Below are 23166 nucleotides of genomic sequence, written 5' to 3' on the forward strand. Positions count from 1 at the left end.
GCGGGGCAGAGGAGGAGGAGGCGGCGGCGGCGGAGGAGGCGGGGACGGCCGGGCGGGGCTTGGCGGCGATTCGGATCGGAGCCCGGGCGGCGGCGGCGGCGGCGGCGGGAGGCTGAGCATGAATCGCTTCAAGGTGTCCAAGTTCCGCCACGCGGAGGCCAGGGTGGCCCGCAAGGAGGTGGGTGCCGGCGCCCCGACGGGAAGGGCCCCGATCCCCGCCCGGAGAGCAACCCCAGGCGCCCTCCCTGCCCGCACCTGCCTCCGGGGTGGGGGTCTTGGCTCCGCTGCCCCCGATCTCCCCACCCACCCCCGGGATGCCCTGCTCCCGATTGGCACCCTGTGCCCGGGGGCGCCCCCGGGGACTCCCGCTGCCCACCAGCCGGCGCGCGCCCGGGCGCCCGGGCACTCCTTCCTTCCCCTGCCCAGGGGGGCGGCAGCAGCAGCCGCAGCAGCGGGGGCGCCCTCGGGGTTAACCCCTTCGGTGCCGCGGCCGCCGGAGAGGTGGGGCGCCTTCAGGGCGTCGGCAGCCGCGCTCTGGGCGTGGGTCACAAGACGCGCCTTGCGGCTTCCGCTCTCCCTTCGCCATCCTGTGCACAGCGCAGCTGCTCTGCGGGCTTGCAGCCGGCTTCCTCCTCGGGGGCCAAGCGGGGAAGGTGGCGCCTGCAGAATCGGGGGGCGGGAGGAGGAGCTTGCCTCGGGCTGAAGCCCCGCCTCCTTTCCCTCCTATGGGATGATCATCATCATCATCATCATCATCATAATAGAATTGTAGAGTTGGGAGGGACCCCCGGGGTCATCTAGTCCGACCCCTGGCAAAGCAGGAATCTCAGCGGAAGCATCCCTGGCAGACGGCCACGCAACCTCTGCTTCAAAACCTCCCGGGACGGAGAGTCCCACAGATCATGGAAGGGACCACAAGAGTCATCTAGTCTAAACCCTTGCAATGCAGGATGGGGGGGCAGAACCCCCCCCCCCGGCTGCTATTTTGCCTGTGATCTGGGGAGTGCCACAGCCTTGTGCCTTCTCTCATCTGCTTTGGGCGACCCTGGGCAACCCGTTTCCATTTGCCCTCATCCTGAGTGGGGTGGGGGTCTGGATCCTGAGCCTCAGGCCTTGGCCCAGCTAGTCCAGGGTAGTCTCTAAGACAGGCGGTCATCCTGGGCTTCTTTCCCCGTCCCCTGCTGCTCTTAGACAGGAGCTTAGAGGCTGGAAAAGTGGAGGTGAAAAGGCTCAAACAGCTTCGAAATTTTGTGATTATTTTAATAGGAAGTGGTGTTCCTGCAAGAGGGTGCTGAGCCCAGGATCTTCTGCATGCAGAGCAGGTGTCCTCCCACTGGGCTGCGCCCCCTCCTTAAGGGGAAGCATTTTGGGGTGGCCTCCAGGGCACCACCCACAAACCAGACAGATGTTTGGGTGTCCAGGAGGCCCCCAAAATTGTGTCGCTTTTTAGTTTGCGCAGAGCAAAGTGGCTGGCTGGGAAGAACACAGGCCTTGGGAGGGAGCCCCCTGACAGCCTTGGGGGCAGCCTGAGCCCCCTGCCCCCTCTTGCGGGTCTGAGCGGTGACCCTCTTGCATTTGATGCCTCATGCAGTTCGGACTGTGAGCTCTCAGCAGGGCCCCCTGTGTGGTGGCACCAGCAATGCAGCATGGATGACTTCTCAGGCCTAAAGGCCAGAATCGGATGAATGCCCTGAAATTTCAATGATTGCAGTAATTATTATTATTAATATAATATAATATTGCAGAACCAGGGAAATGTCAGGCTTTCTGTTGCCTGGGCAACCTCCTCTGCCTGCTGAAAGTGTGAGCACTGCTTTGCTGGTGTGTGTAGCAGAAGTTGCATGAAAGAGCCTATTTTTAAGCAGAATAAAACCAGGCAGCCAACAAGCCTCCCTTTGTGTTGCCGCTGTGCAGTTTTCGAGGGCTGCTGCTGGAGACTGAGCGCAAAAGGGCAGGTGGGCAGAGCTGGGGCATGCGGAGAATTCCCGCGCATAATCTCAGTGTCATTTTTTTACCCACTTTTCGTCTTGAAGAAGCCCCCCCCCCCCAGGGTTGCTATGGTGTGGAGCGCATGGCGCCTTCTCAAGCAGGTCTTCCTGGTCATTTCTTCATAGGAAGGGAGAATTCTGGGAGCTGCAGCTTCTCCCACCACTCAGATCCAGTGATGGGAGAAGCTGTGTTTGCTTCAATTCTTCCACGTCAAAGTTTGAGGCTTTGGAATTTGGCCACAGAAGCTGCGCAGACGTCAACCTTGACTTGGTTCCCCTCTGCTTTAGGAACATATAATGTAAGGCTTTAGTCCTCCCTGTTGAGCATCTGCCTGGAGCACCATCCACCAGGGAGCTGCAGGGAGGGGTGTGGATGGAGGAGGAAGAAGTTCTGGGAGCTCCGTTGCCTGGCAGTTTAATTTCCTCCTGTGTGGTTTGGGGTGGAGGAGACCACAGGCAAGGGGAGAGAGGGAGAGAACCAGGAGATGGGAGGATGATAATAATAATAAAATAATAATAATAATAATAATAATAATATCCCCGCCCATCTGGCTGGATTTCCCCAGCCACTCTGGGCGGCTCCCAACAGAACACTAAAACAGAATAAAACTTCAAACATTAAAAACTTCCCTAAACAGGCCTGCCTTCAGATGTCTTCTAAAAGTCAGGTAGTTATTTATTTCCTTCACATCTGATGGGAGGGCGCCACCACCGAGAAGGCCTCTGCCTGGTTCCCTGTAGCCTCACTTCTTGTAGGGAGGGAATCACCAGAAGGCCCTCAGAGCTGGATCTCAGTGTCCGAGCTGAATGATGGGGGTGGAGACGCTCCTTCAGGTATCCTGGGCCGAGGCCATTTAGGGCTTTCAAGGTCAGCACCAACAATTTGAATTGTGGATGGAAACGTACTGGGAGCCAATGTAGGTCTTTCAGGACCGGTCTTGGCGGCCACTCCCAGTCACCAGTCTAGCTGCTGCATTCTGGATTAGTTGTAGTTTCCGAGTCACCTTCAAAGGTAGCCCCATGGAGAGTGCATGGCAGTAGTCTAAGCAGGAGATAACCAGAGCAAGCACCACTCTGGTGAGACAGTCTGCAGGCAGGGAGGGTCTTATCCTGCGTACCAGATGGAGCTGGTAGACAGCTGCCCTGGACACAGAATTGACCTGCGCCTCCATGGACAGCTGTGAGTCCAGAATGACTCCCAGGCTGCGCACCTGGTCCTTCAGGGGCACAGTTACCCCATTCAGGACCAGGGAATCCTCCACACCTGCCCACCCTCTATCCCCCCAAAGCAGTACTTCTGTCTTGTCAGGATTCAACCTCAACCTGTTAGCCCCCATTCATCCTCCAAAAATGGACCGCACAGTGCACACATGTGTTGGAATGTTCACACCGGCTCTCTTCCTGGCTGGGATAAGGACAGAAGGAGTCTCGGATTGCGCTAAGCACATGGAGAGGTGCCTTGCTCCCTTGGGCATGTCCTTTCCACTTTCGGGTGCCTGGTAATAGTTGGCAACCCCTTTGCAAAAGCTCACAGTCTTTCCCCTCCTTCCCTGTGGGGGGTGGCCCTCTGCTTTGTAATAATAATAATAATAATAATAATAATAATAATAATTTATTTATACCATGCCCATCTGACTGTGTTTCCCCCAGCCACTCTGGGCGGCCCCCAACAGAATATTAAAAACACGATAAAACATAAAACATTAAAAGCTTCCCTATACAGGGCTGCCTTCAGATGTCTTCCAAAAGTCGGATAGTTGTTCATTTCCATGACATCTGATGGGAGGGCGTTCCACAGGGCGGGTGCTACCACCGAGAAGGCCCTCTGCCTGGTTCCCTGTAACTTGGCTTCTCGCAGGGAGGGAACCACCAGAAGGCCCTAGGAGCTGGACCTCAGTGTCTGGGCTGAATGATGGGAGTGGAGATGCTCCTTTGGGTCTTTGATTTGGGACGGGCGCAGGACCCCTCTCTGTCCCCTGGTCTTGGGGTGCAGATGCTTCTCCTCCTCTGTCTCGGCAAGAAGATCCCTGCTGCTCTGCAGGAACGAGAGAGGAAGCTGCAATGTCTCTTTCCCTCTCTTTCTCCCAGCTTTGGTTTGGGGGAGAAGGGTGTGGCCAAGCTGCAGGTGGCTCCCTTTCCTCGCTGAGCTGTGGGGCAGGGAATGGCTCTCCCCCTCCCTTCAGTTGTGCCTTCTCTCTCTCCTGTGTTGCAGGCCTGGATTGGAGACCTCCGAGCCGGCTTCCCGGCTGCTTCGGCGAACCACATCAAGGCTGGCAGCCGCTGGATCGCCTTCCACACAGACTCGGCAGGTAAACTGTGGGTGAGGCCAGGCCCTGCCCTGCCCTGCCCTGCCATGGGTGGCTCCGCTACTCTCCGTGGGGCACGCTTGCACGGTGCACTTCGACCGGGCAGAGAGGTTGCGCCAACCTGTGCAGGCATGTGGGAACTGTTGGGAACTGGCACCTGGCAGCAGGGAGAGTCCCAGTTGCACGAGGATGGGAAACTCCTTGGGAGTTCCAGTTGCCAGGGGAAGAGGCATCCCCAGGAGGCTCGTGAAAAGGAGGAAGAAGAGGAGGAAGGGATGGGTGTGCCACCTTGCCATTCCTGCTTCCTGCCGCTGCTGGTGGGCTTGGGCTTCCCTTCGTGCCCTACCCGCTCCCAAAGGTTCCTGCTTGCACCTCCTGTCTTCTCCAGGAAACTCTTGGGAAGAGCAGGGGAGATGCCTGCCCCCTTCACCTGAGGGGCAGGGGTTGGAGAACATGTCCCAAGGGGACTCACCTGGGCTGGGCACAGGCAGGGGTGCGGAACCTCATTCCTGGGGTGCTGAACGCGGCCTTGCTGGCCTCTCATTCTGGAGCTCATGGCACCTGCTGTACCCCCAACCCCCTAGAACACATCCCTGAATTGAGAAAGTTCCTCTTCCTTGCCTGGGTGCAGCAGGTGTGTAGAAACCTCTGGCTTTTTCTGCAGCCAGAAGTTACACACAGGTCTGATTTGCGCCAGTTGCTCTGCCCAGTACTTTCCCCCCTAGGGGTATGCATACCTCTAAACATTTTGTGAATCTAAGTTTGGCCTCATTGAGGGGCAGTATTTCAATATGAGTAGGAAAATGAGAGTACCCCTAAACATTGCTTCCGGGTTTCGCTGCTCGCGCATGCGCAGATGGTCAAAATGACGCCACGCACATGCGCAGAAGCGGCGAATCACAACCCGCACAAACGCAGACGTGGGTTATGTTCGCTTCAGGATGCGAACGGCGATCTGGAACAGATCCCGTTTGTATCCAGAGGTACCACTGCGAGAAAGAAAATTAAGTGTAAACACAATACATATCTTTACACTGTTGATACTGTTGTGTTGACACAGATATAGCCACATGCCTTACAAAGATGAACAAGACGGGAGTCTAGCTAAGTTGCCTGTGAGTTGCAATGTGCCAACACAGTGTGTGTGTTTGTGTGTATTTCTAGAACACTGGGTTGGAGAACTTGCCTATGGGCATGGCTTGTATCTTCCCGGTTCTGTCCCAGACAATGACTTTGTTTCTGGTGACGGGGGCTGTTTCCTGCAGGACATTTGTGCAGCTTCTAGCACAGGCTTCCTCAACTTCGGCCCTCCAGATGTTTTTGGCCTACAACTCCCATGATCCCTAGCTAGCAGGACCAGTGGTCAGGGATGATGGGAATTGTAGTCTCAAAACATCTGGAGGGCCAAGGTTGAGGAAGCCTGTTCTGGTATCATGCCAAAGGTTATTAGTGGAACCAAAAAAGAACTAAAAGGTGTTGAATGTTCTCTTTAAATCTGAAGGTACATTACTGTTCCACAAGATGTGTATTTATTTAAAGGCCAGAGCAAATAATGTGACCCAGTTTTACAGCTGTGAAGCAGTATAGCAGGTGCTGTTAAGTTATGTTAATTAAGCTGTCGGGTAGAGTATATAAAGAGCAGCACCTAGCTGTTTTTGTTTTTGTTATGCAAACCTAGCAAAAGTTATTTTAGCGTTCCTTGTAATGTGTGGTCTCCCCAGCACGCCCTCTGCAGCGCAACTAATCTGCAAATAGCCAGCAAAAGTGAAATTCTGTTTATTGGGGATGCCTTAAAACCCAGTTTACTGCAGTCTTACCCTACATAGAAAAAACTAGCAATGTTTGTTGCCTCAATATCTCCCATTAAGACTGGGAGAGTTCCCTGTTTGAAAATCCTACCCCCCCCCCTCATGTATTGCACCCATCTGCCCCCCCCCCAATGCATGTATCTGGTCTCCCTGTGACTTGTCTCGTTCCTTCCCCTTCCAGGTGTGCTGGGCCTTGTGCCCTTGGAGAGCCAGAAGAGATCCCAGAGGGTCGTTTCGCAGCTGGGCTGCCACTCAGGTGAGCTTGGCACCTGGGCAGGGCTGGAGCCTGCCTGCCTGCCTGCCTGGGTGGGACGATGGGGTGGGGGTGGGGTAGGCGAGGCACCAGCTTCCTTTTCAGAAACTTCGTTAAATTCACGCCACCATTACAAAACGGAAACGTCAAGGTGCTGTCGGAGATTTACAGCAAACGTAAAGAGTTTACCGAATGTTACTCTTGTGATGATAAATATACAGTGGATTTGATTGTATTTCTGTGCCGCTTCCGTTTCACGCGAATCCCAAAGCGGCTTAATAAATAACAGCGACAAAACATCACAGGCGTAAATCGTATAATAGAAATAACGAAACTTCGGTGAAACAATTACGATCTGCTATCAGCAAACCAGCAACTAAAAGAACAGGCTGAACGTCACAAATACAGCAAAAGTCATAGTGTCATAGCCCCCTGCAATGATATAGTAAATTCTGCCAGTTTATAGGCACCTGAGATTCATATTTCCTGCCCTGAAATCCCCAGCTCCTAGCTTGTGTGTCTCCAGCTTCCCCTTGTTCCCGGCTTCTCCAATTCCCTCTTTTAAGCCTGGCTGTTGTTTTGAGACGGTTCAGTCCCAGTTAAGCCCCCGTCAAGAGAGGGGCACAAGCAGGGAAGGGGCTCTTGGTCCCTGCCTGGGTGCAGGATGAGCCCTGCTCTCCCGAGGCAGCTGGCACGAGTCTCCTGCTGCCGGCTTGCATCTGCTGCAGGCCTGTGGAAACGGAAAATGACGCAGCGACCTACTTTTCCCGGACAGGCCAGATGCCTCAGCCAGGCGGCCGATTTCTGTGCCAGGTCCACCCCCCCCAACACCACTTGCCCTCGAGATGGAGGTGGTTACTTTTATTATTATTTATTATTATTTTATACCCCACCTTTCCCCCTGACAGTTGGCTTACAGGTAAAAATGAGAACAGCTCAAAACATCGGAATAAAATGTTTTTAAAAAATTAAATATTGAGAGAAGTAAAATTATGCGTGCATTTCTGGGTGTGAGCCTGGGCAGTGTGCCTGGAGGTCCTGGGCTGGCCAGACGACAAGGCCCTGCTCCCGGCCTCACTGCTGTGGTCCGAAGGAAACCAGAGCCAGACTCTTGGCTGCAGGAGTTGCCGGAAGGAGGTGTAAAGGGCACCATCCAACTGTCTTAGGGACTCCAGATTTGTGTAGGGTTTAATCCTGAGCCTTTTGTTTTCCCAAATGTGTGCCACATATGTTTATATATCTGTAAATCTCCCTCGGCCAATAAAGCGAGATGAGTGCCGCAACCCCAGAGTCACCCGCGACTGGACCTAATGGTCAGGGGTCCCTTTATCTTTACCTTTAAATCTATTAAAAGCATGCCAATAATAACAATAAAAGCAGCACGGCACTAGCCCTTTCGGTAAGAGCAGTCAGTTCCCAAAAGCCTGTTGGAACAAGAAGGCTTTCACCTGCCGGCAGAAGGATAAGGAGGGAGCCAGTCTGGCTTCCCTAGGCAGGGAGTTGCCTGGGAGCAGCCACCGAGAAGGCCCTGTCCTGTATCACTACCAGGCATGCCTGGAAGGAGAGAGGGATGGAGACAAGGGTCTTCCTCAAAGATCTCTCAGCCTGGGCCGATTTGTATGATGGAATATGGTCTTTCAGGTCACTTGGACTTAAGCCATGGAGGGTTTTATAGGTCATAAACCAATACAGCCATACCTTGGTTTTCAAACAGCTTAGTTCTCAAATGTTTTGGCTCCCAAACACCACAACCCTGGAAGTGACTGTTCCGGTTTGCGACTATTTTTGGAAGCTGAACGTCCGGCGGGGCTTCTGTGGCTTCCTGCAGCCAATCAGAAGCCGCACTTTGGTTTCTGAACGTTTTGGAAGTCAAACAGACTTCCGGAACGGATTCTGCTTGACTTCCAAGGTACGACTGTACTTAGAATTGCGCCTGGAAACAGACCGGTAGCGAGTGCAGCTGTTGCAACAAGGGGGCTGGCTGTTTGTTCCCTATAAGGCAGCTCTGCTGTAGGGATGCCATATTGCAGAAAGTAAAAAGCAGGGCACCCCAAAAGTTGTTGACAAAGTCCTGCCTTTTGGAAATTCCCCCCTTTGAAATCCCTATAATGTCTGGGAAAATCCAGGTGTGTGGCAACCCTATTATATGATAGGGCATCCGAAAAGGTGGAGGGTTTTGTTTATTTTTTAAATACCTGTGTTTCTGCATGTAGTCATAAGAGTGTGCCTGCTGCTTCTTGCAGAAGTGGGCATGAGCTGTGCTCCGCAGATGCAAGATTAATAACAACAACAACAACAACAACAACAACAACAACAACAACAACAACAACAAATTTTATTTATACTCCGCCCTCCCTGGCCAGAGCCAGGCTCAGGACGGCTAACACCAGTAAAATTACAGTAAAAACATAATAGGACCCCCCCTCCCCAATTTAAAATACAGGTTAAAATTCAATTTAAAATGTAGCCTTATTTTAAAAGTAGCCCATAGAGCAAAACCATAAGGGGAGGGAAACCTAAGGGTCAGACTGAGTCCAAACCAAAGGCCAGGCGGAACAGCTCTGTCTTGCAGGCCCTGCAGAAAGCTGTCAAGTCCCGCAGGGCCCCAGTCTCTTGGGACAGAGCGTTCCACCAAGTCGGGGCCAGTACTGAAAAGGCCCTGGCCCTAGCTGAGACCAATCTAACCACCTTGCGACTTGGGACCTCCAAAGTGTTGTCATTTGTGGTCCTTAAGGTCCTCCGCGGGGCAGACCTGGAGAGGCTGTCCTGTAAGTACGTGGGTCCTAGGCTGGGTCTTACCACCTCCTCCTGCAAAATAATGTGCCTTCCTTGGGGGGGATAAAGAGGCTTGCGTACAGTTCCTCTTCTTAAATTTCTCCTGCCACTTTGGCATAAAACGTTGACCTGCAAACAGGGAGCTTTTGCCCTCGATGCCTAGAAGACTCTAGAGAGGGAACGTTCCCACCCACCCCCATCATTTATCTGCTGGGCATAAACCCTCCCACCTGGCGTGGCTCTGTCCTGCGTGCCAGTGTGGTTTAGTGGTTAGAGTGTCGGACTTGGGTTCGAATCCCTGTTCAGCCAAGAAGCACAGCTGGGCGACCTTTGACCAGTGGCTGCCTCTCAGCCTAACCTACCTGGCAGGGTTGGGATGAAATGAGGAGGGAGAGATCCGTGTGTGCCGCCTTGAGCTCCTTGGAGAACGAGGCGGGAGGTGCATTCTCTAATTAAATGAATGCTGTGTGGCATGCAGTCCTGAACCTTGTTGTGGCAGGCTGCTTTCTTCAATCGACCATTTCAGCCGGGATATTTAGGGCCACTTGTAATGGTTCAGAGCAACGGCAGCTGCCGGAGAACCCACAGGCCCATCCGTTACACAGGTTTATACAGAGGCATCCCCTCTCCTCAGCTTTACACCTCCCTAGAAATTAAGCAGGCCTTCATTATCAGAGCTGTCTCAGCAAGGGCAGAAGGTCTACTTTCTATCAGTGTGGCTCGAGGCTGAATTCTTCCCGCACAAACGTCGGCGCATTCTTAATGCAGTCGGAGGAAGCAGATTTTCCTAACAATGTCCTCTCAAACTCTTTTCACATCTCTTCTTCATCTGTAGGGATCGCAGTGTGTATGTGTCGGTACGTTTACCCACTCAACGTACTGTCTTAGAAGAAACACGATTTTAAATGGTTTCCCTGGCCTGATTTATCTCCGTTGTCTCCCACTTGTAATAAAGTTTTGCTAAAATTGTATTCTGCAGGATGAACTGTGTGTGGACTATCTATATATAGAAAATGTGTGTGTGTTGTAAATATTTATTTATTGAATTTATATACCACCTTATACCTGGGGGTCTCAGGTTCACAGAATAAAATCAAGATATAAAACCAGAAAATACATAATAAAAATAAAAACAGCAACCCAATAGGTAAAGGTAAAGGGACCCCTGACCATTAGGTCCAGTCATGGCCGACTCTGGGGTTGCGGCGTTCATCTCGCTTTACTGGACGAGGGAGCCGGCGTTCAGCTTCCGGGTCATGTGGCCAGCATGACTGAGGCGCTTTTGGCAAACCAGAGCAGCGCATGGAAATGCCATTTACCTTCCCGCTGGAGTGGTACCTATTTATCTGCACTTTGATGTGCTTTCGAACTGCTAGGTTGGCAGGAGCAGGGACCGAGCAACGGGAGCTCACCCCGTCGCAGGGAATTGAACCGCTGACCTTCTGATCGGCAAGTCCTAGGCTCTATGGTTTAACTCACAGCGCCACCCGCGTCCAATAGCCCCCCAAATACATTTTGTTGTGTGTTGCTACTTGATGTATTGCATTCATCAACCTTTGCAAGGTTGCTGACCAACATCTGTACTACTGAAGACCTTTTTTCTTATTCTGTACCTAGATGCTCTTCTGAAAATAGTTAACAATCTCTCTCTCTCTCTCTCTCTCTCTCTCTCGCCCAGATGTGGTGACAGATTTTGACTTCTCTCCCTTTGACGAGCAGCTCTTGGCCACATGTTCGGCCGATGAAGTGGTAAGTGCTCAGTTAAGGGGTCCTCCTTTGGCAGACCCCCCCAAGACCCTGGGAGGTTGTAGAGGAGACTCTGCCAGGCTCCATCTGTGAGTGGGGGGCTGAGAGAGGAAATGGCCCCCAAGACCTTTGCCCCATTGCTTCTGGAGAGGGCTGTGGTCCTGGAGGGGGGGCACACTTGGGGGCAAGTCTGGATTAAGGTGGTTGGGGACCTTGGCACACCCCTCCCTTTCCCCAGAAAAGGAATGCATGGAGTCAGGTGCCAGTAAAAACATCTCGAGGTGGTATTATTACCGTTTTATTAAATATAAAGTTCCCTGGGACATACGATTGACTGTTAAACCATTCTGGGAATTGTAGCGCCATGATAGGAGCCTCCTATCAATGCCCAGAAACCATAACAAACTAAAGTTCCCAGGATTCAATCCAGGGCCGGATTTAGGTTTGATGCAGCCCTAAGCTGCTGAAAGTAATGGGGCCCATTTTATGTCCAGCTGTCCTTTGTCAACAACAAATTGCCGCTGTTTTTTTGTGCTGAATGTATGCTAGATGGTAATTCATAGGAGCCTACACAACACAAAACACTGTTGCTGGATGTAGGTTTTATTTTATTGCTTTTTTATTTTGGAAATGTACATCCAGTTTTCCTTTTCCTTTAAATTCCTTTTGGCCCCCCAAAAGAGTGGGGCCTGAAGCTATAGCTTGTTTAGCTTATACGTAAATCTGGCACTGATTCAAGCCATGGCTGTTCAGAGGAGTATTAATATCACTTTATAAGTGAAGATGAGGCATTTGTTTCCTCCGTCCCTTGACTGGAGGGGTCTGCTTGGCTTTGCGGTGGCTCCCCAAATTTGCTGCCCCCCCCCCGTGGGTCAGGGTTCATCTTCCAGGGTGACGGACGGACCTTTGCTCCCGGCCTCTTTCTCTGCAGGTGAAGGTGTGGCGCCTCCTGGATTCTGGCCAGGACCTCTCGTCTTCCCCCCACATTGCCCTGGGGCCGGAGGGCCGCCCGGTGGACGTTCTCCTCTTCCACCCCACGGCAGACAGCATCCTGGCCAGTGGGGCCCAGAAGGCAGTGAAGGTTTGGGATGTGGGGCATCGGCAGACCCTGGCAGGTGAGCTTCGCGGTGGGGGGGGCACTTTCAGGTTGGGGGTGTTATAAGAAAAAACTGCTCCTTTTCCCTTTATGGGGTACCCGGGAGGCCGTATGGAGTCCTTAAGTGGGTTCACTATCGGTAGGAGAAAATAAAAGAGGCCAAGCATAGAATATTGAGAAGCAAAGCAGCTAGTAAGCCAGATCTTTATTAAACTGTTGAAACAGGGTCCCCGCTCCCCACACGTAGGAGTAAGGAGAACCCAGAACAATGATGCGCAAGCCCTTATATAGACTTTTGAAATTGCCCACCCTGTAGCCCAAGACCACCCCCCCCAATACATCATTCATACATCACAGGAAGAGGTGGTCCCCAGCAGAAATGTGAGTGTGTTGCTTCTCTCCTGTCTGCCAGGATACCTGGTAATGCCTTATCTGTTTGCTTCTTCAGGGTTAATAATAATAATAATAATAATAATAATAATAATAATAATAATAATTTATTTATACCCCACCCATCTGGCTGGGTTTCCCCAGCCACTCTGGGCAGCTTCCAACAGAATATTAAAATACCATAATGCATCAAACATTAAAAGCTTCCCTAAACAGGCCTGCCTTCAGATGTCTTCTAAAAGTCAGATTGTTGTTTATTTCCTTGACATCTGATGGGATGGCGTTCCACAGTATGGGCGCCACCACTGAGAAGGCCCTCTGCCTGATTCCCTGTAGCCTCACTTCTCACAGGGAGGGAACTTCTAGAAGGCCCTTGGAGCTGGGCCTCAGTGTCCAGGCTGAACGATGGGGGTGGAGACGCTCCTTCAGGTCTACTGGGCCGAGGCCGTTTAGGGCTTTCAAGGTCACCACCAACACTTTGAATTGTGCTTGGAACCGTACTGGAAGCCAATGCAGCTCTCTCAGGACTGGTGTTATGTGGTCTCGGCGGCTGCCCCCAGTCACCTGTCTAGCTGCCGCATTCTGGATTAGTTGTAGTTACCTGATCACCTTCAAAGGTAGCCCCACGTAGAGCGCATTGCAGTAGTCCAAGCAGGAGATATAACTAGAGCATGCACCACTCTGCAAGACAGTCTGCAGGCAGGGAGGGTCTTATCCTGCGTACCAGATGGAGCTGGTAGACAGCTGCCCTGGACACAGAACTGACCTGTGCCTCCATGGACAGCTGTGGGTCCAAAATGACTCCCAGGCTGTGCACCTGGTCCTTCAGGGGCACAGTTGCCCCATTCAGGACCAGGGAGTCCTCCACACCTGCCCGCCCCCTGTCCCCCCAAAACAGTACTTTTGCCTTGTCAGGATTCAACCTCAATCTTTTAGCTGCCATCCATCCTCCAACAGCCTCCAGACACTCACACAGGACCTTCACTGGTTCTGATTTGAAAGATACTTAGCTCCTGAATCTCTTACGCATACTGATAACTTTGCTCAGCTTAACAGATACTTGCCAGGCTGTATTTACAGGGAGATTTAAGCCCCTACAGTTCAGAGACCATTGGAAAGCTTTTCCCATTTCCTTCCTCCTTGCAGAGAAATATTTGAGGTCAATTTGGGAGAGTCAAAATGGCTTCAGGATTGTTCTCCTGTGCTATTTCAGACACGTGGAGCATATACTTCTGTATGTGTGCTTGCCTTGTACATTTATGAACATTCTATATATATATATAAAACCTTAGAATTCCTATAACGGGACTGGGAAGGCCAGGAGGGGAAATGGCCTGAGTTCCCCCCTCTGCCAGGGACGGCTTGTCTCCATCGGTTGCTTTGCGTCAACTCGCGCTGTTTGCCCCTCTAGCCCAAGACTGCCCACCCAAGCTGGCAGTGGTGGCTCTCTGGGGTTACCTCAGGCCGCCTTTCGCACCTGCTCCCACTGGTCTCTTTCAGCTGAAGAGGGGCACTCTGCGCTTCCCAATGAGTCTTCTGCTAAATATTCTGAATTTATTCTCAATAGTCTGTCAGGGATTGTTGGGGGGTGGGTGGGCTCGATGACCTCTGGAGGTCCCTTCCAACTCTGCCTGGAAGCAGAATAAAGGTAAAGGGAGCTACAGGTGTATCGTGGCAGGCTAGCTGAGCACTGCCCTTTGCTTCCCTGGCAAAAGGGGGTGGTGTGGGGTGTCACAGGGAGCTCTGGGGTGGGGTTAAAAGCCCCTTGTGCCCCCACCCCTTCCCCTCTGTTTCTCTGAGCAAACAGATGTTGGGGGAAGAGGTCAAGGACGAGCCTTTCCCAACGGTTGCCTTCCAGCTGTTTGGAACTACAACTCCCATCAGCCTCAGCAAGCCCTGGTTGGGGCTGGTGGGAGTTGTAGTTCCAAAACAGCTGGCAGGCACCAGATCTGCATTTCCGGTGAGATGCCGGGAGGAAGGGGCAGGGGGTGTTTGTTGCCCCCCCAGGCCAGGAATGTTGTGTGAACAGGAAACGGGAACCGCAAGGAGGCCCTGTTGCCTAGCAACCGGCCACAAGGTCTGCAAGCTCCAAGCGGATGGAATTACTGTTCTGAGTAGCAATTCCGCCTTCTCAGCGCAATGCAAAGCCTTTTCCTCCTCTCCTTGCAGCCCTGGGGGCCAGATGAGTTCCTTCAGGACAGAAAAGGATCCCACAGGAGGAGATGGCCTCTGACCTGATAAATAATAATAATAATAATAATAATAATAATAATAATATATTGTTTATACCCCGCCCATCTGGCTGAGTTTCCCCAGCCACTCTGGGCGGCTCCCCGTCGAGAGTTAAAAACAATACAGCACTAAATATTAAAAACGTCCCTAGACAGGGCTGCCCTTGGATGTCTTTTAAAGTTAAGATAGCTGCTTATTTGATTCACATCTGAAGGGAGGGCGTTCCACAGGGCGGGCGCCACTACCGAGAAGGCCCTCTGTCTGACTAACTGAAACATGCTTATAATAATAATAAAAAAAATATAATAATTTTTATTAAAACAATTATTTATTGCAAAACAATTTACATATAATATAAACAGAACAACAAAAACAAACAAACAAACAAACAAACAAACATAAGACCAACTAACCACATATCATTAACTTCCAAATCACTTTTTATACCTTATTAATCTATATGCACTTCATTATTATTATTATTAGTAGTAGTAGTTAAGGTAAAGGAACTCCTGACCATTAGGTCCAATCGTGGCCGACTCTGGGGTTGCGGCGCTCATCTTGCTTTATTGGCCGAGGGAGCCGGCGTACAGCTTCCGGGTCATGTGGCCAGCATGACTAATCCACTTCTGGCGAACCAGAGCAGCGCACGGAAACACTGTTTACCTTCCCGCCAGAGCGGTACCTATTTATCTACTTGCACTTTGATGTGCTTTCGAACTGCTAGGCTGACAGGAGCAGGGACCAAGCAACGGGAGCTCATCCCATCACGGGGATTCGAACTACCGACCTTCTGATCGGCAAGTCCTAGGCTTTGTGGTTTAACCCACAGCGCCACCCGCGTCCCTATTATTATTATTATTATTATTATTATTATTATTATTATTTCTGTTACTTATCAAAAGAAAGTTTACTTTTATGGTTTCCTTATACTTCAAGATTCAGTCTAAACCTGTCAGGAGATTTGCATTATTATAATAGGTAAAGGTAAAGGTACCCCTGCCCGAACGGGCCAGTCTTGACAGACTCTAGGGTTGTGCGCCCATCTCACTCAAGAGGCCGGGGGCCAGTGCTGTCCGAAGACACTTCCGGGTCACGTGGCCAGCGTGACATCGCTGCTCTGGCGAGCCAGAGCCGCACACGGAAACGCCGTTTACCTTCCCGCTAGTAAGCGGTCCCTATTTATCTACTTGCACCCAGGGGTGCTTTCGAACTGCTAGGTTGGCAGGCGCTGGGACCGAACAGCGGGAGCGCACCCTGCCGCGGGGATTCGAACCGCCGACCTTTCGATCGGCAGGCCCTAGGCGCTGAGGCTTTAACCCACAGCGCCACCCGCGTCCCACACCCACCCGCGTCCCACATAATCATAATACTTTCTAAGGTATTCTTTAAATATTATCCAAGTCTTTGTTGACTTTCTGGTTGAAGTTTTCTCTTATTCTCCCAGTCATTTTCGCAAGTTCTACATATTCTATTATCTTCACTTTCCAGTCAGTTTTTGTGGGGATTAAGACGCCTTTCCAGTTTTTTGCTACCAAAATCCTGGCTGCCATGGTTGCATACATAAAAAGGGTTCTGTGGGTTTTTTTTATTTCAGTGGACATAATACCTAACAGAAAATCTTCAGGGGTTTTTATAAATGAGAATTTAAAGATCAATAATACTGTGTAAGAATAATTTTATTATTTATACTCTGCCCATCTGGCTGGGTTTTCCCAGCCACTCTGGGCTGCTCCCAACAGAATATTAAAAACACGATAAAACATCAAACACCAAAAACTTCCCTAAACAGGGCTGCCTTCCCTTTCCTTGCGCCACCCATCGACTTTCTGCTCTAAATTGTGCATGCACTTTTGTCCAATCAATGTGCAGCTCAAATCGTCATGATGCCATCTGGCTGCTTGGTCGTGAATTGATTTGTCTTGTTCTTTTGTGGCTGTTTTACATTGTTCCGTTCCATTGGTTTGAATGGTTTTATATTCTTCCATTTCTGCCCCCAAAGGTGACCAGAGCGTCTCATGAGTTACTTGAGGTTCTTGCATTGCAGAGAGTTTGACTAGTTAACCCTGAGGGTCCCTTCCAACTCTATGATTCCATGATTCATATAACCACAAAACCAATTTTTTTTGTGGGGGGGGGGGGGGAGGCAAAACTGCAGAGCCCCCTCAACTTCCATTCCTTCCCCCAAGCTCTCTGGCTAAGATTTTGCCTGTTGCTGGAAGGAGGCGGCCGTTGAACCTTCCTTGGGAGGGAGTTCCATGACACGAGGGAAGGGAGCCACCAGCGAAAAGGCCCTGCTTCTGCGCTTGGACAGGGGGTGGGAACAAAGCAGCAAAGCACATCCGTCCAGCAACAAACACCTGTTTGGGAACTCAGGGCCACTGGCTTCAGAAACGTGGCTTGGGAATCTGACAGATCTTCTCCCTTCTTGGGGATTCTGAGCCGCTCAGTTCAGATGCTCCTCTGTGCTCCTTAAACTTTTCGTTTTACTTGATTGATTTGATTGGATGCCTCTGTTCTCCAGTGAGCCGCCCCCAGAGTGGCTTACAGCAAACATTCAAGCCATCGAAATACAGAGCGTTGGAAATACAAATATACTAAGATACAGAGCATGCCAGTATGAATTAAAAAAAAAAGACAAAAATCAACAATTCGTCAAACACACGGGGGGGGGGACACTCCTCAATATTATAAAAAATAATCCAGGCTGAAGTACATGGATATATAACAAAACAAGAGTGAGCTGGCAATGAACTTTCTGGCCCTGGTCTTGCTGCCCTCTGAATTCTGGTGCTGGAGGAGACTCTTGAGAGTTTGCAAGAAGATGCATGGAAGTGAGAGCTGGACCATAAAGAAAGCTGATCGCTGAAGAATTGATGCTTTTGAATTCTGGTGCTGGAGGAGACTCTTGAGAGTCCCATGGACTGCAAAGAAGATCCAACCTTATCCATTCTGAAGGAAATCAGCCCTGAGTGCTCCCTGGAAGGACAGATCGTGAAGCTGAGGCTCCAATACTTTGGCCACCTCAGGAGAAGAGAAGACTCCCTGGAAAAGACCCTGATGTTGGGAAAGATGGAGGGCACAAGGAGATGGGGACGACAGAGGACGAGATGGTTGGACAGTGTTCTCGAAGCTACTAACTTGAGTTTGACCAAACTGCAGGAGGCAGTGGAAGACAGGAGTGCCTGGTGTGCTCTGGTCCAGGGGGTCATGAAGAGTCGGACACTCCTGGTCTGCCCTGCAGAGGACCTTAAGGTCCATGAATAAGCATAGTTTAGAGGTCCCGGGCCCTAAGGAAGTCAGACTATCCTCCACCAGGACCATGGCCTTCTCAGTGATGGCTCCGACCTGGTGGAATGCTCTGTCCCATGAGACCAGGGCCCTGTAGGATTGAACTTCCTTCTGCAGGGCCTGTAAGACAGAGCTATTCCGCCTGGCTTTCAACTTGAACTTAGCCTGATCTTTTATTCCCCTTCCTTCCTTCCCTCCCCCTCACCTTTTTATGAAGATTCCCCTCTCTGGGATCCCACAGCTAATTCTCCCCTGGTCTCCTCACTGGCCCAAATAGGACTAATTTAGCCTGCTAGCCCTGGTGATCATCTAATGTTTATTGGATGGATTTCCCCCCTAAATTGATTTTTTATTTTATTGTTATTCACATTTTATACTGCATTTTATGCTGTTTTTTGTAGCATCAATTAAGTGTTTTAAATTTGTTGTTAGCGACCCTGAGCCCGGTTTTCTGAACCGGGAAGGGCGGGGTATAAATAAAAAATTATTATTTATTATTACTCCAGAGGAGTCTGACAGCAGCAAAAGGCAGATGTTGGGGAGGGCCGTGACGTCCTGTGTCTTCCTCAGCCTCCTGAAAGCATCATCTTCAGGTGCCGGTCGTATTGCACTTTGCTGCCCTGTTATTCCGCCCGCTCTCAGGCCAGGCGATCAGGTTGCTCCATGAGTGGCGCCTGCCAGGAACTTTATCTCATCTCTTATCTTTCCCTGCAGAGCTGGAGCCTCACGATGACCAGGTCCAGAGCTTGGCTTGGAAACCTGATGGCTGTCTGCTGGGCACATCCTGCAAGGTGCGTAGTAGACCAGGTGCTGGGGCTCAAGGGGATGGTGTGTTTGTGTGTGAAGCTGCCCTTCAGGTCAGCGGGTGGCGGTCAAGTGATCCTCCTCGGGCTCCAGCCGCTGCGCTGTGACCCACTTTCCTCCTGCTGCGATGCCAGGCATGCAATTGCTGCTTCTGTGGCCAGAAGGAGCAGCTGGAAGAAATACCGAATTTTTCGCTCTATAGGACGCACTTTTCCCCCCTCCAAAAATTAAGGGGAAATGTCTGTGTGTCCTACGGAGCGAATGCAGGCTCCTTGGCTTCAGCGATAGCAACGCGAAGCCTCCGAAGCGCAGAGGGAGCGCTCCCTCCACACTCCGGAGGCTTCGCGTTGCTTTCGCTGAAGCCTGGAGAGCGAGAGGGATCGGTGCGCACCGACCCCTCTCGCTCTCCAGGCTCCAGGGATATCCTCCTGAAGCCTTTGGAGCACAGTGGGAACTCGCGCTGCACTCCGAAGGCTTTGGGTTCCTTTTGCTGAAGATGGGAAAGCAAGACTCCTCTGGCTTCAGCAGAGAGGGAGAGCTGCGCAGCGCCTCTTCAGCGAAGCGAGAGGAGAAATGGAAGGGGCTCCGTTTCTCCTGCCACTTCGCTGAAGGGGCGCTGAGCAGAGAGGGGGAGATTTTGTTCCTTTGTTCTCCCCCTCCTATGGTCTGGTGCGTCCTATAGAGCGGAAAATACGGTAAGTGGAGCCAGCAAAAGGGACTCCGCTGCTTCCACAGATCTCTGTGCTGTTCTGCGCCCTCTTTGCTCCTGCCCTATAGAGTGTGGCACAGTGGAAGAGCCCACTCTCTGGGTGACTCTGGGCCAAGTCACCATCTCTCAGCTGAGCCTACCTCACAGGGCTGTTGCGAGGGTGACCTGGGGAGGGCGAGGAGGAGCACCGCCTTGAGGAAAAGGTGGGCTATAAATTTAGTAAATAAACAAGCAGCATCATGCCACTTTAGGCAACCACGGCTCCCCCGCCAAAGAATCCTGGGAACTGTAGTTTTTTAAAGGACCTGATTGTTAGGAAACTCTTGTTTCCCTCACAGAGCTACAGTTCCCAAAGTTCCCTGGGAAGAGGGATTGGTTGTTAAACCAGTATGAGAATCGTAGCTCTGCGAGGGGAACGGGGTCTCCTAACAACTCTCAGCACCTTTAAGAGGCTACAGTTCCCAGGATTCTTTGGGGGGCGCCAGAACTGCTTAAGGTGATACCGCTTGAAATGGCCTACACCACAAGGGACCACTGGGTGGCGCACCATGCGCACATAATGCGCCTCCCAAGGACTCACACTTGGTGCAAAAAGGTGCATTGAAAAGCCTGTGGCTGCAATCTGGCCGCTGGCTTCTCTCAGCTTGGAAACACAACGAAGAGCACCTCCTCAAATGTCTTTATTTCATAAAATCTGTGCGTGTTTGATTGTAAAAGAAAACAAAATAAACCCAAAGCGGTTTGCTAAGAGATGACATGATGAAATTGAGAAAAATCCGCAGCCTTAGAACATACGAAAAGTTAAGAAGACGAAAGCGGATTAAAATTTGCCTCAACTTTCTGAGCATCCAGCATTGCAGGGGGTGGGGCTGTTCTGCGATCTGGGTCGGCTTGCAGACCCTCCTGTTTCTAGCAGGCACCAAAAAGAGCACAGTGAAGGCCTGGGCTTGGTATCAATAGGGAGTGTAGATGCTGCCACATGGAACGACTCGGTTCTTACAAAGGTGGCACCTGTAGGAGAGTCATGCCCATTCCACCACCTGGAGTAAGGAGATCTTGTAGCTAAACTGGTCCCAAGTTGTTAAAGGCTTTATCTACTAATAGTAACATGCATGAACCACTGCGGCAAGCATTGTGGTATCTGCTAGCACAGAAACCATTGCCTGGGAAGCTCTGCAACCTTTTCCAGGTGTGCTTAGGAATGCCTAACCAGATTCAGTCTTGCAGAAGAGCAAAGGGATCATGTGTAGTTTCACTTAAGGTTCTGGTTTTTCTGGCGTTTTGGGGGCTTTTGCCTCTGTAGACCGGCAAGCATCGAGGGCTGGGCACTGGAGCAAACCAGAATTAAGCCAGAGAATGCGTTTCAGAGCATTCATGCAAGCCAAGATTCCTAAGCCAGCTTCAGACCCTGGTTTCACATTCTGGTCTGCTGGTCGTCAGCTGACCAGAGTTGATTAGGGTTGCCATATTCCTGACACCTGCAAAATTGGTGAGCTTTTTAAAGGAAACCACCAAAATTGTTAAGCATTTTTTTGGGAAACAAACCCAAATTGTTCAGCTTTTGGGGGGAAACCTAACCCCAAAATAGTGATTTTAAGCTTTTTGAGCTGTTTCTGCTGCTTTTTCCATCGCATTGCAATACATCCAGGTTTTCCTTGACATTTTGTTGATTCAACAAAATCCCCCCCCATGCCATTTTTGCACCCCAAAACCAGGTCATGTCAGGAATTTTCCTGACGTATGGCAAGCCTATAGCTGATGGCCATTGTGTGTTTGGACAAACAAACCAGAGTTGAGTTCAACAAACCACGGCTTAGCAAAGTGTGCGAACCAGGCTCCTGTTGATTATACCTTTTATTTATGCTTCGGCTGGTACCCACTGTACCAGGTCAGCGTGCCAGGAGGTCACTGGATCATGGCTAAGTTCTGCCTTCCTCTCCATCCTCTCTTGCAAGGATACTGGGGACACTTAAGCATCATGGTTCTACATACAGCACCTGACTAAATTGAAAATGGGCTGCTGTGTTTGTGGTGAACACCCAGTCCCTCATGACCTCCCTTTCTTTCTCTGTCCTCAGGATAAAAAGCTGCGGATCTTTGACCCACGTGCCAAACCTACGGCTTGCCAGGTATCTGGGCCTCTTTGGTTTGGGGGCAGGGTGGGGTTGGGGAGAGGGCACTGCCGAGGCTGGGTTTTGCAGAGACACCCTGCCTAAAGCTGGTTGTTCTTCCTCCAGAGCAACTTGCTTGGGTGCCAGGACTCCAGGATTCCTGCCCCTCTTAACAGCTCACAGCGTCAACTTGAGAAAATGCCAGGCGGCTGGTCTGTTGTCTGGCGTTGGGCTAGTGAGAGCCACAGTGGCGGTGTGGCTAGCCCAGCCTTTGCCAACCAGGTGTGCTCCAGATGCTTAGGTCCCCAGCTCTGTCAGCGTCATATCATGTGTGGAAGCACCCACACTGAGCCCTCAAATGCCCCTTATTGCTTTGACAAAGCTCCGGGAGGGAAGTCCTTGATGCAGCGCAAACTGTGGAACTCACTACACAAATTCATGGATCCTCTCTTTCCATTGGAGGGGCCCGAATTTCACAGGTGTGGGACCGCCCAAAGGGCAGACAGCAAGGCTGGTGCCAGGCCAGCCACAGGAAGGGCTGGTGTTCCCTGTGGCTGCCAGCCTGGGCCAGTTCCTCAGAGTCAAGTGGCAAAAAGCTTCCTCTCCTCACCATGTCAGCCTCCAGTTGGAGGGCCGGAGTCCATGTCTGGATGCCCACGTCGAAAACAAAACACATTTTATTGTTTTAGTTCATGTAGGAAGGCAGCGTCTTAGCCAGAGGGGCTTGGCCTGTGCCCTGCCTGCTGTTCTTCCGCATTCAGCAAACTTTTCCTTTCAAAACAATCTGCTGCCCTTTGCGGCTCTTGGTCATCTTGGAAAGGGGCTGTCTTGCTGCAGACTTTGTCCCCGGCCTGATTTTCCCGTGCGTCTCAACGGGTCCTCCTGGCTTGCCTTGCGCTGGCGGCTGCTGCTGGTGTTTTGCTTCTGTGCTCCCTTCTCCTCTGACCATGCCAACCCACCCCCACCTTGGGGGGCTGCCCCCAGAGTGAGCCATGTCTGCTCCGCTCTGCATCTCTCTTACCTGGCGTGGCTCCTGGGAAGATGGAGGAGGAGGAGGAGGAAGAGGAAGAGCTCCCCTTTGCCCACCCCTTCCCCTCTGCGTGGGAGCCAGCTGTGCGCACCTCTCATGCTCCAGATCCAGCTGTGGGATTGTTTTGGGGGAGGGAGGCTCTGGGGGGGGGCGTTCATTCTCCCTCTCCCAACCCCCCACTTCCCTCCCGCAGAGGTCACCTCGGGGGTACCTGGCTCCCACCCTCGGCAGCCAAGTGTCCCTCCCGCTTGGTGGGACGTCCTCAGCCTTCCCTCTTCCCAAGAAGGCCGTGGGAAGCTCTGGAAGGGAGCTGGCCTAGCTTTTGGGAAGGCCTATTTATAGCAGCGTGCGGCCGGCGCTCTCAGGCTCCTGCTCCCCAGCGGAGCAGGGGGGGCGGCCTCAGGGCTTCCGCTTCTCTTCTCACCCTCCCCACCCCCTCCGAATCGCTGCTCCTCCGTCCCGAAATGAGGAAGCCGCGGGGAGGCTGAGCAGGGAGAAGGATGGGGGCCCAAGGCAGAGGGTCCCTGCAGGAGCTCCGGCTCCCCGTTCCTTGGCCCCCTGTGGGGGACAGTGTCAGGGTGCCCCAACAGCAGTGCTTGTGCAGCTGCTGGCAGCAAGGATTGGGGC

At 51.6% G+C, this 23166-nt stretch overlaps 1 protein-coding gene across 1 annotated transcript in view; it reads left to right on the forward strand.

Moving 5' to 3' along the window:
* Positions 1–23166, forward strand: part of LOC310664350 (coronin-7-like) — a 103754-nt gene that overhangs the window by 5271 nt on the left and 75317 nt on the right. Inside the window, 7 exon segments of the mRNA XM_083413392.1 lie at positions 3–178; positions 4201–4297; positions 6284–6358; positions 10809–10879; positions 11808–11991; positions 18600–18676; positions 21477–21527. Coding sequence (XP_083269518.1) covers positions 3–178; positions 4201–4297; positions 6284–6358; positions 10809–10879; positions 11808–11991; positions 18600–18676; positions 21477–21527 — 731 coding nt within the window.

Source organism: Podarcis tiliguerta, assembly GCF_965153285.1.
Source record: "Podarcis tiliguerta genome assembly, chromosome: 14".
Lineage (NCBI taxonomy): Eukaryota > Metazoa > Chordata > Lepidosauria > Squamata > Lacertidae > Podarcis > Podarcis tiliguerta.